Here is a 17,716-nt window from a genome sequence, read left to right as displayed (position 1 = left end):
CGTGAAATACAGTTTTTATTCAATGATGTGTCTCGAAGAATTGTTATTTGTGAAATAAATTACCATCTAATACAAGTTTTCACTTCCTGCAATAAATATTAAAGTTGTTCATTTAGCTTCAGCAGTAAATTTGGCTGCATTATTACTAAAAATTAAAGTAATTAGGTTACTATTTAACGTTAATTAGGTGCGAAAATAAAATTACATCGAGGGAACTTTTCCAATATTTGCCTTTTTTGCGTCATTCCATATTTCTAGTTCATATTAAAAAATTACATGCCTTTCAAAACGAAGTCGTGACGATAGTTAATGGACGTTAACGACACAGCGATAATGTTTTGTAAAATAAACCTGTGTACTTTAAATAATAAATAATAATAATAATACTCAATAATAATAATAAATAATAATACTTAGACTTTAGTAAGTATATTCATGACCTTATCGTTTGTTTTGACAGGATTTTAAATCCGATATATGGCTCATAGTAATATGGTTATATGCTACCACAATCCTGCCACCATATCCATTTTCCTAGCTCTCATGTATTTTTTTCTTCGGCTCTGTGTGGTCGAGAATAGATAGGATAACCAAGGCTGGATAAGCGAGTTGGGGGTTTGAAACCCGGAATTAGTTATGACAATTCTAATCAGAATCGGTAAGGTGGCCGGGTGTTTAATAGAGGACAAGAAGCCAACATAGCCTAAATAATATGCGTTTAAAAATTAATTTTTAAAGACAACACTTCCAAAGAATCCAGTGTCTCCAATCTCACAAATGTACAACGAATTTCTCATTTAATTTTCAAATTAAAAATTTAGTTTTTCAATTTTTTTTAATATATAAATTTTTTAATATATAATTTTTTCAAAATTATTTATTCTGTTAATTGATTCATGCATTGCCTCTGACTTCACACAAGTGTGCAAAATTTCAGATCAATTAGGCAGGTAAAAGTGTGTCAAATATCAGTTATAAGATTTGTAACTGACAAAATTATTTTTTCATTTTTTTATTAATATTGAAAAAAATTTTTTTTTAATTTCTAAAATCATTTATTTTGACATTTGATTCATGCATTGTCTCCAACTTTACACAAGTGGGCAAAATTTCAGATCGATAGGATAAGTAGAAGTGTATTAAATTTTGATTACAAGATTTGTAGCAGACAAACAAACAAGAAGTGAAGTTAAAGAGAAGTGTTGTAAAAAAGCTGACAACGCCATACTGTACATCTAAACCAGTTCCAGTGGGTGTTTTAATATACTCGACCACGGTAGTACATATGTACTATCCTATTTTATATATTTTCTCTACTTATCTCCTCTAATGTATATATTATACACTCCTACGTCCCTCTACCGCTTCTACCTCACTTTTTCTTCTGGCCAATACGGCACTTTCCAGCACTCAATCTCTCACCCACTCCTGCCCTCTCACTAACCCCTTTGCCTGGAAACGAAATAATCTCTTAAAACTCCTTTCCACTCTAAGACTCCTGTTCTCGCATATCAATGCCACCTCTCATGCGACCTTCAACACTCTTTTTCAACACAGCTTCGATCACTCCTCAAACTCTAAAATTTTTTCCTTCTCTCACTCACTCCCTTAATCCAATTATACTCACTCAATCACTCCTCTTCTCCCACTCACTCCTCTTATCCCACTCACTCCTCATCTCCCATTCACTCCTCTTCTCCCACTCATTCCTCTTCTCCCACTCACTCAGCTTCTCCCATTCACTCCTCTTCTCTCAATCACTCCTCTTCTCCCACTCACTCCTCTTCTCCCACTCACTCCTCTTCTCTCAATCCCTCCTCTTCTCCCACTCACTCCTCCTCTCCCACTCACTCCTCTTCTCCCACTCACTCCTCTTCTCCCACTCACACCTCTTCTCCCACTCACCCCTCTTCTCCCACTCACCCCTCTTCTCCCACTCACTCCTATTCTCCCACTCACCCCTCTTCTCCCACTCACCCCTCTTCTTCCACTCACTCTTCTCCCACTCACTCCTCCTCTCCCACTCACTCCTCTTCTCCCACTCACCCCTCTTCTCCCACTCACTCCTCTTCTCCCACTCACTCCTCTTCTCCCACTCACACCTCTTCTCCCATTCACTCCTCTTCTCCCACCCACTCCCACTCCCTCTTCCCCATACATCCCCCTCTATCTCCCCTCGCGGCGCCTATATAAAGGTAGACGAGGGTCGCAGAGCGCCAGTCTTTGCTCGTACAGCATCGTTGAGACCTGCGAGGCATAAGCATCCATCCTGTTCATCACATCGTGCCATCATGGTGAGTTCGAAATATTAATAATAAATTATTATTGCAAACACGTATGAAATTAGCATAAAATAGTACGAACGCCCACAGAATTTTGAACAATATATTGGAATAAGAGCACAAGCGTGTTCAAAAAATTTTCGAGTCACCGACAATAGATCTTATAGAAACTCAATGTTCCAAACATGTAAAATGATTTATTATTTAAAAGAGTTTTTAGTTTCAGAATTACTGAATAAGTCTCTATATTGTGATTGTTACAGGGCTTCGAGGTGTTCAGATATGTGAACTACGAGTTGAAAAATTAGATGGACCTTTTAATAAAATAAATTTCAACACAGTAAAAAATATTGCGCCTGATGACTCAAAATAGTTGTGTAATTGCTGTAAATTTATTTTATGTTGATTATTTTTTGGATCAGATTAGGATAATTTAATTCAAAGCGTCGATAGGGCGTTACGGAACTTATTAAAAAAAATTTCAATACGCTATAATTATAATGTATAATATGATAATAAAGATAAAAGTCAATACATCTGTTATGAATTAAATAATAAAATACTTAAAAAAACTTTAAAAAAAACACGTTTTTCTTGTGGACTAAAAAGTAGAAAATAAATTATGGTTCGCCCCAAAAAAACGTGTGTCGGGCAGATTTATGATTAAAGCGAAAAGCACACAACACTGGTCTCTAATTACTAGTTTTTATGATTGTATCTGAAATTGTTAGGCGAAAATAGCCTGCATGCTGAATTTCAGATCTCTAGAACAATCAGAAGTGGGCTAATTTTCGTTCTCAATGTTAACAACAAACAAACAAACGCGAAGCTAAGCTAAGAAAAACGTGTTAAAAAGAAGGAATATTTCAGACAGATACACAAACTCGTTCTCTGTAAAGCGCTCCGTAACGTTGACATCCATCACATCCATGACATCCATCTACATCTTGTCACTAACACGCATCGGAAGTAAATTTCAAACTTATTAAAGTAGTACTACTTTTATTACCATCAAAAAGCTATAGGCTATAAAATCAAAAGACATTAATTTTGACCGAGTTTTTAAATAGAGATACAAAAATTTTCCGATCTTAGTTCCGTTTTATTCCTGAAAAAGCTGATATTTTGAACGCAGTGAGATACTCAGGATAATTTTTTTAACAAGTTTCTATTTGCGAATCTTACGAGAACAGTCGAATTAAAAAGACTCAGAACTACAACCGAGTCATGACATTATTTAATTATATTAAGATTGAATATTTGAATAAAATAATATTTTACAAGAACAGTCGAATTTAAAAGACTCAGAATTACAACAGAGTATTGACATTATTTAATTATTTTAAGATTGAATATTAGATTAAAATATATAAATTTTCCCAGCATGCATTATTATCATTCAAGGTTCAGCCTCATTTGTTTGAGTGTCTGCCTCGGTTGCGTGTCTAACGTAGAGCTCGTCTGCACGCTCGTCTGCTGTACAACGTGGCGTTATTTTTCAAAATTTGAGTCTTATTTTAAACTCACAAATGCGACGAAATTTATGCTGTGCTAAATTCATAGAACTATGCCATGGCCTATGAGACTATAACGTGTACTATGACTATGACCTGTACAATGACTATGACCTATAGTACTAATATACTATGACCTGTACTATGACTATGACCTGAACTATGACTATGACCTATACTATGGCTATGACCTGTACTATGAATATGACCCGTACTATGACTATTACCTGTACTATGACTATGACCTGTACTATGACTATGACCTGTAGCATGACTATGACCTATACTATGACTATGACCTATACTATGACTATGACCTATACTATGGCTATGACCTGTACTATGACTATGACCTGTACTATGACTATTACCTGTACTGTGGCTATGACCTGTAGTATGACTATGACCTGTGCTATGACTATAACGTGTACTATGACTATGATTTATACTATGACTATGACCTATACTATGACTATGACCTATACTATGACTATGACCTATACTATGACTATGTCCTGTACTATGACTATGACCTAAACTATGACTATGACCTGTGCTATGACTATAACGTGTACTATGACTATGATTCATACTATGACTATGACCTATACTATGACTATGACCTGTACTATGACTATGACCTGTACTATGATAATGACCTGTACTATAACTGTGACCTGTACTATGACTATGACTTATACTATGACCATGACCTATACTATGACTAGAACCTATACTATGACTATGACTTATACTACGACTGTGACCTGTACTATGACTATGATTTATACTATGACCATGATCTATACTGTGACTATGAACTTTAGTCACCGACCTAATTCACGAAATTTAAAAGCAAAAATTTAAGTACTATAGTAAGTTCATGGGCCTAACTAACGAAAGTTAATCGTTAAGATTTTGTCCAAAATAAAACTCACAGACCAAACTCGTGAAATTTATTAGTTAAGATTATAGTTCAAAGTAAAACTCACTGGCTCAACTCAAAAAATTCAATTACAAAAATTTGAGTTCACAACGAAATTCGCAAAACGAACTCATTAACTCAACAAAGCGAAGGTCAGGTCATTAATTGCCTCTAATTACTCGTATCCTTTTTGTTTCGATTATAACTTGCTCGGGACGGCAGGCGGATTTCAATGTAACTTATGGATATTACCCTTGCTCAATTAGGTGGATATTTTTTTCTTCTAGACAACTTGTTCAAACCAAACATGAATATATGATGTAAATATCCCATGTATTTGAATAGCCAAATTTCTACCAATAATTTAGGTTCCATTTACACTGCTCATTACAAGAGAAAATTTTACATTCTTCTCTAAAAGTAATTTATTTATATAACTTATATGATTAAATGAGAGAAATTTCTCAGAAGTAAAGAAGTTACTTATTAATGAACGTGTGTTAAATTTTGGAAAATATATTGAAGATATTATGACCAGCAGTAGAAACCACACGAAGATCATCTTTTGATTCTTTTTAAAGTGAATTGGTTGGTTTAAATTAATTTTAATAATGAAAACATGATTTTATCATATGTTTTTATCTACGCATGAGCGCTGCTATGTTCATGCACCCCTGACCGTCCAGCGTGGCCTTAGTCCACGTTTATGTTATGTGTTACAAACTCTATCTCAAAAATGAAAACGTTATGGCAAATAGTTTATTAGTTTTAGAAAATAGAAAATATTGAACTGCATCCTTCAATGAAAGTTCCATCGGTTTATACATAGTCTTAATTATATCGTCCGATATGAGGCTAAAAATATTTTTCTAAACAGAATCACACAAAATTTTACTTGTACAGGTTATTAATGTGAATAATTTTGAAATTAATTGCACGATTCTTATATTGAATAATAATCGTATATTTTTACAGAATTTATTTGCATTTTACATTTGATCGTATCTGAATGATAAACGCTCAAGTAAAGTAAATGTTCGTATCAAACGCCGTGGAGTTTTCAAAGCGCGTCAAACTCTGAAGATATAGTCATTTATAAAATATAAATGTTTCCTGATCCTATTTGTGCGCAAAGCTACTATTTTGAGTTTTGAATTGAATTTTATTTCCCATATGCATTGTTCTTATATTTTTAGTTTTGTTCGAAATGCTAATTTTGTTGCTGCTAATTCTGAAATATTCCCAGAACATAAAATTTTATTGCACTGAATCAACGAAAATAGTTTTCAAAAGACTCGAGTCCTATTCATGTATCCAAACCAATTTTCTCCGCAAAAAAAATCCTTTATTATTTGCTTCACAAAAACCGTCTCATTTTCTTAGCATAATGAAGTCCCTGCGGCGGGACTTGCCTCTCATCATCGATTATCCTTTAAAATCAAAGGGAATCCGAGACGCTAACTTTCTCCCCGTCACCATGGCAACGAAACGATGCACGCGTTGCCATGGCAATGGCATCGTAACGCGTCGCGCGTTTCCTTGGTTACCTGGCGGCGCACGTGCACCTCACGTGACTAACATGACGCGTACGAATGATGCCTCGTCACGCCACGCGTAAAAAATACAAATGTTCATGCATCCGGGGCGGACAATTCTAGCGAGGTTATGTCGCCTAGACAGAAGATCATGATCATAAGAAAATATCCTTTATATCCTGCGCTGATACTTAATTTTAGGATCATGTCTACAATATGCAGGCTTAGTGCAATACTGCAATGTTTACGTGCGAATGAAATTGATCAATTATGCATATTATACTTTTTCCTGCGGAAGGAACTGGGCAAGACTTCCATATAAAAGATGAAATTTCGGTAAATATGATCGAATAAGACAGGTCTAGGCTTAATGTTAATTTATTCATTTATCCTATTTAGTTTTTTTATATAAGGAATTAAATGCGTGAAAGTTGTCCTTTCGTTAAGCAAGTTAATTTTGCTGTTAATGCTGTAAGTGGTAATACTGTAAGTGGTAATACTGTAAGTGGTAATGCTGTAATTGGTAATACTGTAAGTGGTAATACTGTAAGTGGTAATGCTGTAATTGGTAATACTGTAAGTGGTAATGCGGTAATTGGTAATACTGTAAGTGGTAATACTGTAAGTGGTAATGCTGTAATTGGTAATGCTGTAAGTGGTAATGCTGTAAGTGGTAATGCTAAAAGTGGTAAGGACGTAAAAAATTAACTGTTTTGTAATTGACAGATACTGTTCATATCGTGCGTGCATAAGGCCGGAGATGTTTTGATGTTGAAAGTGTATTAGCATTGCAAAAACTGCATTTCGTGCACATAATAAGCAAAAATTTTACACAATTGAAGCGCGAGCGCATCATCGTACACATCGTAGATGTTCCTCGACGTGTGACGAGATAAAAATACTGTGAAACACTTTGTTCTTTTAATAAGCATATAATTCACGTGTGAAGTGAGGTTTTTCTGATGTGAAGAGAGTATAAACATTGTTTATGTAGACGCTTCATTTCGTACCAATGATAACAAATTGTCACGTATAGTTGATGCAATTACAGTGCATAAACGGGCACATTTGAGATGATCCACGACGTGAAAAGAGAGTAGAAAAAGAGTTTAAAATACCGGTAGAAAAAGAGTAGAAAATATCTTACAAGCTTCCTTTTCTCCCGGTAATTATCAAATAATTTATGTCATTCCAGCGTGAATGCATCAGCGTACACATCGGCCAGGCCGGAGTGCAGATCGGCAACGCGTGCTGGGAGCTGTACTGCCTGGAGCACGGCATCCAGCCTGATGGCCAGATGCCCTCAGACAAAACCATCGGCGGAGGCGACGATTCCTTCAACACCTTCTTCAGCGAGACCGGCGCCGGCAAACACGTGCCCAGGGCAGTCTTTGTCGACCTCGAACCCACCGTTGTAGGTGAGCAAGAAGGACTGGTGCCCAGGGCAGTCTTTGTTGACCTCGAACCCACCGTTGTAGGTGAGCAAGAAGGACTGGTGCCCAGGGCAGTCTTTGTCGACCTCGAACCCACCGTTGTAGGTGAGCTGAGGTGTGATTGTTCTCGTATTTTATCGATGAAAGTCGTTAGAGGCATCAAAAAATAGTCTCAGTGTTTGAATGTTTGTTATTGGACTCATAGTCTTTTTTTTTGTTGTATGTGTCATTGTTTTTAGCTATTGATGCCCTGAGCCGCTGGATATCAATTGTTCAAATTAAGATACACCCTAAGTTCATCTGAGAAGATGATGCTATTTGAAATAGCGTACCTTTAAACATTACATTCTACTTGTCATATTTTGACACTCATTGTTCAATTAACTTATGGAACGTCCAATTATAATTTTACATTAATTGTTTTCCACGTAGCCTAATCACAAGGATTATAATTCTATGCCGCAGACGAGGTTCGCACGGGCACCTACCGCCAGCTTTTCCACCCTGAGCAGCTCATCACAGGCAAGGAGGACGCGGCCAACAACTATGCCAGGGGCCACTACACCATCGGCAAGGAGATCGTCGACCTCGTGCTCGACCGCGTCAGAAAACTGGCCGACCAGTGCACCGGCCTGCAGGTCAGTAGCTCTGCAGGACAGTAGCCCTGCAGGACATTAGTTCTGCAGGTCAGTAGCCCTGTAGGACAGTAGCCCTGCAGGTCAGTAGCCCTGAAGGTCAGTAGCCCTGCAGGTCAGTAGCCCTGCAGGTCAGAAGCCCTGTAGGACATTAGCCCTGCAGGTTAGTAGCTCTGCAGGTCAGTAGCCCTGCAGGTCAGTAGCCCTGAAGGTCAGTAGCCCTGCAGGTCAGTAGCCCTGCAGGTCAGAAGCCCTGTAGGACTTTAGCCCTGCAGGTTAGTAGCCCTGCAGGTCAGTAGCCCTGCAGGTCAGTAGCCCTGTAGGACAGTAGCTCTGCAGGTCAGTAGCCCTGTAGGTCAGTAGCCCTGCAGGTCAGTAGCCCTGCAGGACAGTAGCTCTGCATGTCAGTAGCTCTGCAGGTCAGTAGCTCTGCAGGTCAGTAGCCCTGCAGGCAAATGGCCATGCAGTTTACCTGCCCGCAGCTCTTTCTATACCCTTGTGAGTTTTGAAAAGTATCTATAACCTTCATTTTATAAAACCTAATCAATAAAATGCCGACATTGGTTGATTGGTCCTTGGCGGGCAGGGTTTCTTGATCTTCCATTCATTTGGAGGAGGCACAGGGTCAGGCTTCACGTCACTTCTGATGGAGCGACTCTCAGTCGACTACGGCAAGAAGAGCAAACTCGAGTTCTCGATCTACCCGGCACCTCAGGTTCGCTTCTTTATGTGGTACCGAACTCCAAGGGTCTTGAGACCAAAGGGTCTCAGGGCCTTCAGAGATGCAAGACACTGAGATCAGCAGCTCTGAGCTTAAGTGTCATGGGCCTACGGTTCGCTCCTAGTAGTGGTACCGAACTCCAATGGCCTCAGGGCTCTGAGAGATGCAAGACACTGAGATCAAAAGCTCTGAGCTCAAGTGTCTGGGGCCTAAGGTTCACATCTATTAGTGGTAGGTACCGAACTCCATTGGCCTCAGGGCCTTGAGAGATGCAAGACACTGAGATCAGCAGCTCTGAACTCAAGTGTCATGGGCCTAAGGCTCTCTTCTATTAGTGGTCCCGAACTACAAGGGTCTCAGGGCCTTCAGAGATGCAAGACACTGAGATCAGCAGCTCTGAACTCAAGTGTCATGGGCCTAAGGTTCGCTCCTAGTAGTGGTACCTAACTCCAAGAGCCTCAGGGCCTTGTGAGATGCAAGACACCGAGATCAGCATCTCTGAGATCAAGTGTCATGGGCCTAAGGTTTACTCATTTTAATGACACCGAACTCCAACGGCCTCAGGGCTTTGAGAGATGCAAGACACTGAGATCAACAGCTCTGAGATCAAGTGTCATAGGGCTTAAATCGATAAAATGATTGTAGTAACGCTGATTAGTAGCGACACATGATTAGTAACGCTGTACTCCAGTGTCTTCAAGGTCTTGAACAATTATGAAATGAAGAATCAGCCTGGCTGATAAAATTTGTTTTGATGATGGCTGAGATTGGGCCGATGCTCAGATGACCACACTCTGTATTTTGAGTAATTATTTTGTCCTGTTTTGATTTAAAATTTTTGATAATTGGCGTGTAATGTGACATTCACCTTACATTTCTACGACAAAATTGCACCTAAAAGTACGTTAGATATCACTAACATTTTTTTTGTTTCTCTCGAAATATCAATACGTATGAAATCGATTTGGTTTCTGATGAAATTTCGTGATTAAAATTTACCTATACCTTCCTAAAATATATTTTTTATAGATTTGACGTTCTGTTTTTGTTACTGTGATAAATTTCACAAAATTTTCATACATTCAGACCTGTTATTATGTCTCAGAAATTTAAAATATTCTTCTGGTAAAAGTTTCGGTTTTAACATGTAAACAAATAGGTAATCTGTTTTGAGTTTTAAATTGTGCGTCATTTACTACAGTTATTTGGTTAATTAGTCTCAGTTCCGTGTTATCAAACCTTGTTCAAGTACTCGTAGCGGCCGATTTCTCGCTTTTAATTGGTGGCTTGAGCCGGAAAAGCTCACAGTAATTGACTAGCAGATTCACGAACTCTTATAACTATTTTTTAAAAGTACGGACCTTAAACCACATACGTGACTCAGGTGTCAACAGCGGTGGTAGAGCCCTACAACTCTATCCTGACGACGCACACGACACTCGAGCACTCAGACTGCGCCTTCATGGTCGACAACGAAGCCATCTACGACATCTGTAGGAGGAACCTCGACATCGAGCGGCCAACCTACACCAACCTCAACAGACTCATCGGCCAGATCGTGTCCTCCATCACCGCCTCGCTCAGGTATAGCAGTTCATGGTACTTGAAATTGTCGTTAATTGAGAGTTAATTAAGTCGTTGTTTATTATTATTATTGTTGCGGATCCATGCATGCCGATGTTTTCAAATTCTTAACCTTAGAACAGCTAAGAGCTAATCCAGTTCATTGGCGCGTACTATAAGCAAAAATTTCAAAGGGTGTGAGCATCTGATAGATGAAAGTGACAATCTGGTTCTAACTACATTTTGTAAGGAAGAATGAGAATAAATTAGGAAAAAATACATAAAACTAAATATTAAATCCTTATTCACCAATATATAACTTCATCTAATGTCGTTCTGTAATAATTTATTTATTGCATTTATAATGTAGATTGTATTTATATTATATTAGTTTCTTATCGGTTATTTACATGTAATAATAATCTTTTATTCATTCACAATTTAATAAATTTCTACGCAATTTAATTAAGGTTTGACGGCGCGCTGAACGTCGACCTGACGGAGTTCCAAACAAACCTGGTGCCTTACCCGCGCATCCACTTCCCCCTCGCCACGTACGCCCCCGTCATCTCCGCTGAGAAGGCTTACCACGAACAGCTCTCCGTCAGCGAGATCACCAACGCGTGCTTCGAGCCAGCCAATCAGGTGAAGTGTTACCGTCAGCGAGATCACCAACGCGGGCTTCGAGCCAGCCAATCAGGTGAAGTGTTTCCGTCAGCGAGATCACGTGTGCTTCGAGCCAGCCAATCAGGTGAAGTGTTACCGTCAGCGAGATCACCAACGCCTGCTTCGAGCCAGCCAATCAGGTGAAGTGTTACCGTCAGCGAGATCACCAACGCGTGCATCGAGCCAGCTAATCAGGTGAAACATCCTTTTATATTGTAAAGCTGATTCGAAATTAAGAAAAGAATTGTGCATGTGATGCATTTTTTGTAATTTTAAGAATTTGAAATCAAAGAAAACCTACCAGTATATGATCTAATCTAGACCTGGCCCGCAGGTGTAAACTTGACAATCAGGACCATAAATAAGTTTATTGTCAGCCACACGGTGCGCAGAAGGTATAATCCATGCTATTCGTCCAACAGATGGTGAAGTGCTACCTTCGACACGGCAAGTACAGAGTTTGCTGCATGCTGTACAAAAGTTATGTGGCGGATAATAATACAATTCATGCTGTTTGACCCGCAGATGGTAAAGTGCGACCCTCGACACATCAAGGACATGGTATGCTGCATGCTACACATAAGTTATGTGGTGGATAATAATACAATTCATGCTGTTTGACCCGCAGATGGTAAAGTGCGATCCTCGACACGGCAAGTACATGGCGTGCTGTATGCTGTACCGCGGAGACGTGGTGCCCAAAGACGTCAACGCCGCCATTGCGTCCATCAAGACCAAGCGCACCATACAGTTTGTGGACTGGTGCCCCACTGGCTTTAAGGTGGACAATGAATGCGATTTATTTAAATGGATACTATTTATTTATTATAGGGTTAGAATACATTATTGTGTATCAAATTGTGGCTCGTAGGTTATATTAAGGAGAACTTGTTCCGAACAAGCGCACCATGCAGTTCGTGGACTGGTGCCCCACTGTATGGCTTTAAGGTGGACAATGAAGGCGATTTACTTAAATGGATATTATTATAGGGTTAGAATGCATTATTGTGTATCAAATTGTGGCTCTTTGATTATATTAAGAAGAACTTATTCAGTTAAAGCGCACCACATATGTTTCGTGGACTTGGGCCCAATGGCTAATTAGCGTGGGATTTGATTTACAGGAAATTATTCTAGAGTTAAAATGGATTATTGTATTTTAAAAGTTGCCATATATTTTATAAAGTGCTACCCATTCAGACGACTTATGCTATACAGATTATGAATTGTGAGGGCGTGTGCCTCCTGACGTCCACTGAAGTCAGTATCCACTAACTATTTAAAACGATTTCTTTCACTCAAGCAGTCACGGACTATATAATTCCCTTCACCTAGCTGGGTATCAACCACCAAATATCCAACAATTCCCATCACTCAGGTATTCCCACAACTATTTACTTCCCCTCACCTAGGTAGGTATCAACTACCTAATTTCCAACACTTCCCCTCACTCAAGTAGTCCCCCAACTATAATTACCCTCCCCTAGGTGAGTATCAACCACCTATAAAGTCAACAATTCACTCACTCAGGTAGTCCCCCAACTATTTAATTCCCCTACCCTAGGTGGGTATTAACCACCTAAAGTCAAACGATTCCCCTCACTCAGGTATTCCACAACTATTAAATTCCTTTCACCTATGTGAGCATCAGCCACCAAATATCTAACGATTCCCATCACTCAGGAAGTCACCAACTGTATAATTCCCCTCCTTTAGGTGAGTATCAACCACCTAAAGTCAACAATTCCCTTCACTCAGGTATTCCCCAACTATTTAATTCCCCTCCCTAGGTGGGTATCAACTACCAGCCCCCTACGGTAGTGCCGGGTGCAGACCTGGCGAAGGTGTCGCGCGCCGTGTGCATGTTGTCCAACACCACAGCCATCGCTGAGGCCTGGGCCCGCCTCGACCACAAGTTTGATCTCATGTACGCCAAACGTGCCTTCGTGCACTGGTGAGTGGTCATCATCTTTTATCATTATTAACATAAGGCAATAGATATGCCTTATTTAAAAGATACGTTGTTAACTCAGCTATTTATGTGCGTGGGTTTTCTCAAGCCTCTGAACGATAGAAGCTTGAGAAACCTTTTCAATAATGCAATAGAAGCCTTTTCAACAATGCGTCAAATTGTCATTGCAATATGTATTTCCGAGCCAGTATCTATGCTAGGTATGTGTATTGTCTACGTCATAACACGATTCATCATAAAAATGTAACTCAGTATTCTCACTGCAGTGAGTGACAGAGAGCGTATTTACTCGTCGACGAAAACCATGCAGAAGTCACAGACGGTCAGACAGACAGACGGATGGACGGATGGACACGACGAGCGCAATAGCGCCTTTTTTCCATAAATGAGAAAATGCGCTAAAAACTGATTAAAAGGGTTCATCCAGATATACGTATGTAAGCCTATAATTCACGCACTCACTGGAATATGAATATGCATATTTTATTACATTATATTACCATATTTTATATATTCAGGTATGTTGGAGAAGGAATGGAGGAAGGTGAGTTCTCCGAGGCGCGGGAAGACTTGGCCGCCCTAGAGAAAGACTACGAGGAGGTCGGCGTGGACTCGACTGAAGCTGAGGACGAAGAAGGTGGTGAAGAGTACTGAGAGGAACCACGCCTGCTGGAGGAACCTTTACCTGTTGAAGAGCCTCGGGTTGAGGAGCAAGAGGAGACTCTTGAAGTGAAGGAAGAGGTTAAGATCAAGAGCGGCGTCAGGAGTCGGCTAGATCTAAGTTCACGTCCGGCATGGAGGTGAACACGTGCCTACGTAACGAACTAATACTCATACTAACAAACTAAACGAACTAAATACTCATACTTACGATGAAACGAACTCACACTCGCTCAGTGTTTGTTTGTTTACATTATCCAGCAGGCAAATGAACTTCGTGTTTTGTTTATCAACGAAAATTCGGTCGATGATTGCGTCGGATTGGAAAACTACAAAAAAACTTATTTGATGACGCGAATGAAATTGTAAAGATTTTAGTCGTGTTCTAGATAAAAAATTCATCTTGCGTTATTTTCTCTTTTAAGATAAACTTATTTTCATGGTTTTTAATTGCTCGCATTGTTTAAATTTGTCGCGTAATTTTCTTACACTGCCGCCGAAATTATTGTTGCCATGCAGCAGTTCACGTTTCACTCGCTTCCACTAACACCTTGATATTTGAAACGCAGTAGATCACTGACAACTATGTTAACTTCACTTCACAGTTCATGTTGTTTATTAAACTTTCTCCGTTAATATTGTAGGAGAATAAAAAACACGTAGCAAACATGGATATGAACGTGCACCTAATTTTAACCATAAATATGGTGAGAAATTTGATCTTACGTACAAGGCACCATCACGCATTTACACCCAGCGATGACATCATCTCATTCATCTTCCACTAATGTTTACATAGGCAAATTTTCGCTATGTTCAAATCACACTCATCGCACACGTATTTTTAATGAAGAAATACAATGATTAATTCCTTATTTATCGCACGAATTATATATACAAAAAACCAACTAGCTAATGGCATTCACTTCACCAAAAATAAAGTTTTTTTTCTGCAGTATGTTTGAATATTTTTTCGTTGAACTTGCGTCGGTTGTATTTCACCTCGCTTTTCCTGTAGGTGTCTTGTGCGGTCTATCGCTCATATGTAACTCGATATTCCTCCCTGCTCATGCTAATGGGTCAGAGACATGTCTTGCTTCGTGGGAGAATGGCAATGTAGATTTACGCGGTATAAACATTAGTTTAACCTTAATTTTATTAATGGTAACAACTTACAACGCCGTATAATAACTGCTCACACATTTGCACGAGTAGACATGATTCTCTATTAGCGGTCATCATAACACTTTCTTTCACTCATGAATCATTGACAGAAATCGACTAGATTAAACTTAGTCGTCACTCTGATCACAGCCACTGCAGCCAAGCACACGCTAAAGTCAAAGTTAATGCATGCAATGCAACGGCTTCATGTGTCGAGATGTGTATGTAATTTCACTAATTAAAAATCACGGAAACTCTCGATGTTTTCATTGCATCCTGTAAAATAACTCACGAAGAAAAGAGGGACCAGAGTAAAGAGTTAATTTCATGTGCTGTTCTATGGGAGACCTTAACCCTGTGGCTTGATGGTGATAAAATATTCAGATTAAATCGTACGAAATATCGTCATGATGTGGTCATTGTTACATACAAGATTCGTTATACATTATAAATGCCCAATTAATGCTGATATCTCGTGTGTAGTATGAGTAGAAACAAGGTTATAGTTTCAATAATGGCATTTTAAGCCGCGGTTTGGTCATAAGGAATACATGAGTGGGACATGAGATACATGACATGGTGGTAGAGGAAGCTGGTATCGCGCTACCTTGGCTATCGTCAACAAAAGGAAACGGATGAAGCAACTCGATAACAGGGAAAAGAAGCCAACCTTCTTCGCAGAAACTCTATACGAAACCTTATACTGAACGTACGAAGTTAGGAAAATATCCCAAGGCAAAGTGAGATATGAGAACGACAAAATACATCGGTGTCTTGATAGCTTAGTGTTTTCGCTGTAGAAACAGAGATGAATCGCTTGTCTTGAAAAAGGTAACGGCTTAAATTCGATTCCGTTCAATAGGGATATTAAAGTTTTTAATATGGATATTCTATAAGGTAATGATCTCCGAATACGTAGGAAATCAAATTGCAATCCAACCCGACCACCTTACATTACACAAGTCTAAATTGTTCACCATTCAAATTTTAGCAGTTCTTCCCGTAACCTCAAAACCTCATTCACTTTGACAAATTTGAGAAAATTTATCCAAAATCCAAATTTATTAACAGGCAACTTCACAGTTTAGGAGAGTGGAGAATTGACCATGTTTTTTTGGAATTCAGGTTGTGTCCAGATACCATACCAATTTCGGGTTATTATACCCACGAACTTGTGTTCGTGGGTACATTGTACCCACCTGCAGGTCATAACAGGTGCAGGTCACCCAGGTCTGTTATGGTGGGTGCAGGTCACCCACCATAACAGGCAGAAACATTGTTTACTATGATATTTGCCCTCGTTGGTGACATTTGAAAGCTAGCAAGGACACAGTGTCAAAGTGGTAATAAATCTAGTCTATACTTATGGGATAAGTGTCACGTTGGTGACGTAACGCTTCTAAGCGGGGACGGTGAGACGAATATCGTGGCTAAGCAGGGGAAAATGCCACGGTCGAGACACATATCGTACCTAAGTAGGGGCAGTTTGGGAGACATATCGCGCCTAAGCAGGGGACCCTGGGAACACTTATCGCGTCTAAGCAGGGGACATTGGAGACTCATATATGGCGCTTAAGTACGAGACGTTGGGAACACATATGGCGCCTAAGTAGGGGATGTTGGGGACAAATGTCACGCCTAAGCAGGGGACGTTGGGGACACATATCGCGCCTAAGCAGTGGACGTTGGGGACACATGTCGTACCTAAGCAGGGGACGTTGGGTACACATGTGGCGCCTAAGCAGGGACGTTGGGGACACATATCGCGCCTAAGCAGGGGACGTTGGGGACACATATCGCGCCTAAGCAGGGGACGTTGGGGACACATATCGCGCCTAAGCAGGGGACGTTGGAGACACATATCGCGCCTAAGCAGGGGACGTTGGAGACACATATCGCGCCTAAGCAGTGGACGTTGGACACATATGGTACCTAAGCAGGGGACGGTGGGGACAAATATCGCGCCTAAGCAGTGCCTCGTATCCAGCAAGCAAGAAACGTCGGGACCTCAGCGATAGGAACTTCCTCTGCAGCGATACGGCGGCTCTCGTGAAGGAGTCACGTCGGTACGAGAAGTTCTTTTAAAGATCACTGGCCATATACTCAAACATTCTTTACATCATCGTAAGTTCTGTACACTCAAACATTCTTTACATCATCGTAAGTTCTGTACACTCAAACATTCTTTACATCATCGTAAGTTCTGTACATGGGCCCATACTTTCAATAAAAGTTAAGAGATCGTAAATGCATCAGCCAATCATTGACGGTTGTTCAAGCAAAATTCACAAATCATAGACAAGAAAATAGAGCGTAAGTACTGAACTTACGTTCACTTAGCAAATTTTTAAAGTATGGCCCCTGGTTCACATGCCTTGATCGTGTGTTCTGTACATTTATATATATGTGCACGTTCATCTGTACATATGTATACAGGATATATTCGTATATTTGTAAGTTCAGTCCACTGTACTATGAGCGAAAGTATTGAACTTGGCGACCATACTAATGACCATGAGTTCTGAACATGGTTAATACTGTTCATAGGCAAGTACAGATGATCATAAGTGCTAGGGTGAAATCACATGAATTTTATTATGATTGACAATATTCAAATAATTTGTAATAAATTCCGCATGCTTTTTA

The 17,716-nt window shown here is 39.7% G+C and overlaps 2 protein-coding genes across 3 annotated transcripts; both read left to right on the top strand.

The window, feature by feature from the left end:
- The first annotated feature begins 636 nt into the window (after nt 1-636).
- Nucleotides 637-2,193, top strand: LOC125178190 (DNA-directed RNA polymerase II subunit RPB1-like). Its single transcript, XM_047881373.1, has 2 exons — nt 637-658; nt 1,730-2,193. Exons 1-2 carry the CDS (start codon nt 637-639, stop codon nt 2,191-2,193), a joined length of 486 nt encoding a protein of 161 aa, XP_047737329.1.
- Nucleotides 2,194-2,240: 47 nt separating this feature from the next.
- On the top strand, nt 2,241-15,313 carry LOC108677051 (tubulin alpha-1A chain). Of its 2 annotated transcripts, XM_047881367.1 has the most exons (9): nt 2,241-2,294; nt 7,452-7,674; nt 8,155-8,327; nt 8,911-9,039; nt 10,430-10,629; nt 11,079-11,253; nt 11,903-12,055; nt 13,065-13,228; nt 13,765-15,313. In XM_047881367.1, the coding sequence occupies exons 1-9, from the start codon at nt 2,292-2,294 to the stop codon at nt 13,898-13,900; spliced, it is 1,356 nt and encodes a 451-aa protein (XP_047737323.1). In that variant the 5' UTR covers nt 2,241-2,291; the 3' UTR covers nt 13,901-15,313. The 2 variants fall into 2 exon arrangements, with proteins under 2 accessions (XP_047737323.1, XP_018020692.1); XM_018165203.2 differs by lacking the exon at nt 2,241-2,294 and having other exon boundaries at nt 7,440-7,674.
- The last annotated feature ends 2,403 nt before the right edge of the window (nt 15,314-17,716 follow it).

This window comes from Hyalella azteca, unplaced genomic scaffold (assembly GCF_000764305.2).
Source record: "Hyalella azteca isolate HAZT.00-mixed unplaced genomic scaffold, Hazt_2.0.2 contig7741, whole genome shotgun sequence".
Lineage (NCBI taxonomy): Eukaryota > Metazoa > Arthropoda > Malacostraca > Amphipoda > Hyalellidae > Hyalella > Hyalella azteca.
The sequence above is the reverse complement of the archived record's forward strand: the minus strand, read 5'-3'. Positions and strand labels throughout refer to the sequence as shown.

Bases quoted from the DNA above. Each gene is read 5' to 3' on its own strand.
- LOC108677051 (XM_018165203.2), top strand. From the start codon at position 7,440: ATGTCATTCCAGCGTGAATGCATCAGCGTACACATCGGCCAGGCCGGA. The intron at 8,328-8,910 runs GTCAGTAGCTCT...CTTGGCGGGCAG, and splicing joins ACCAGTGCACCGGCCTGCAG to GGTTTCTTGATCTTCCATTC. The intron at 12,056-13,064 runs GTGGACAATGAA...TCCCCTCCCTAG, and splicing joins GGTGCCCCACTGGCTTTAAG to GTGGGTATCAACTACCAGCC.
- LOC125178190 (XM_047881373.1), top strand. From the start codon at position 637: ATGACAATTCTAATCAGAATCG. The intron at 659-1,729 runs GTAAGGTGGCCG...CCACTCACTCAG, and splicing joins GACAATTCTAATCAGAATCG to CTTCTCCCATTCACTCCTCT.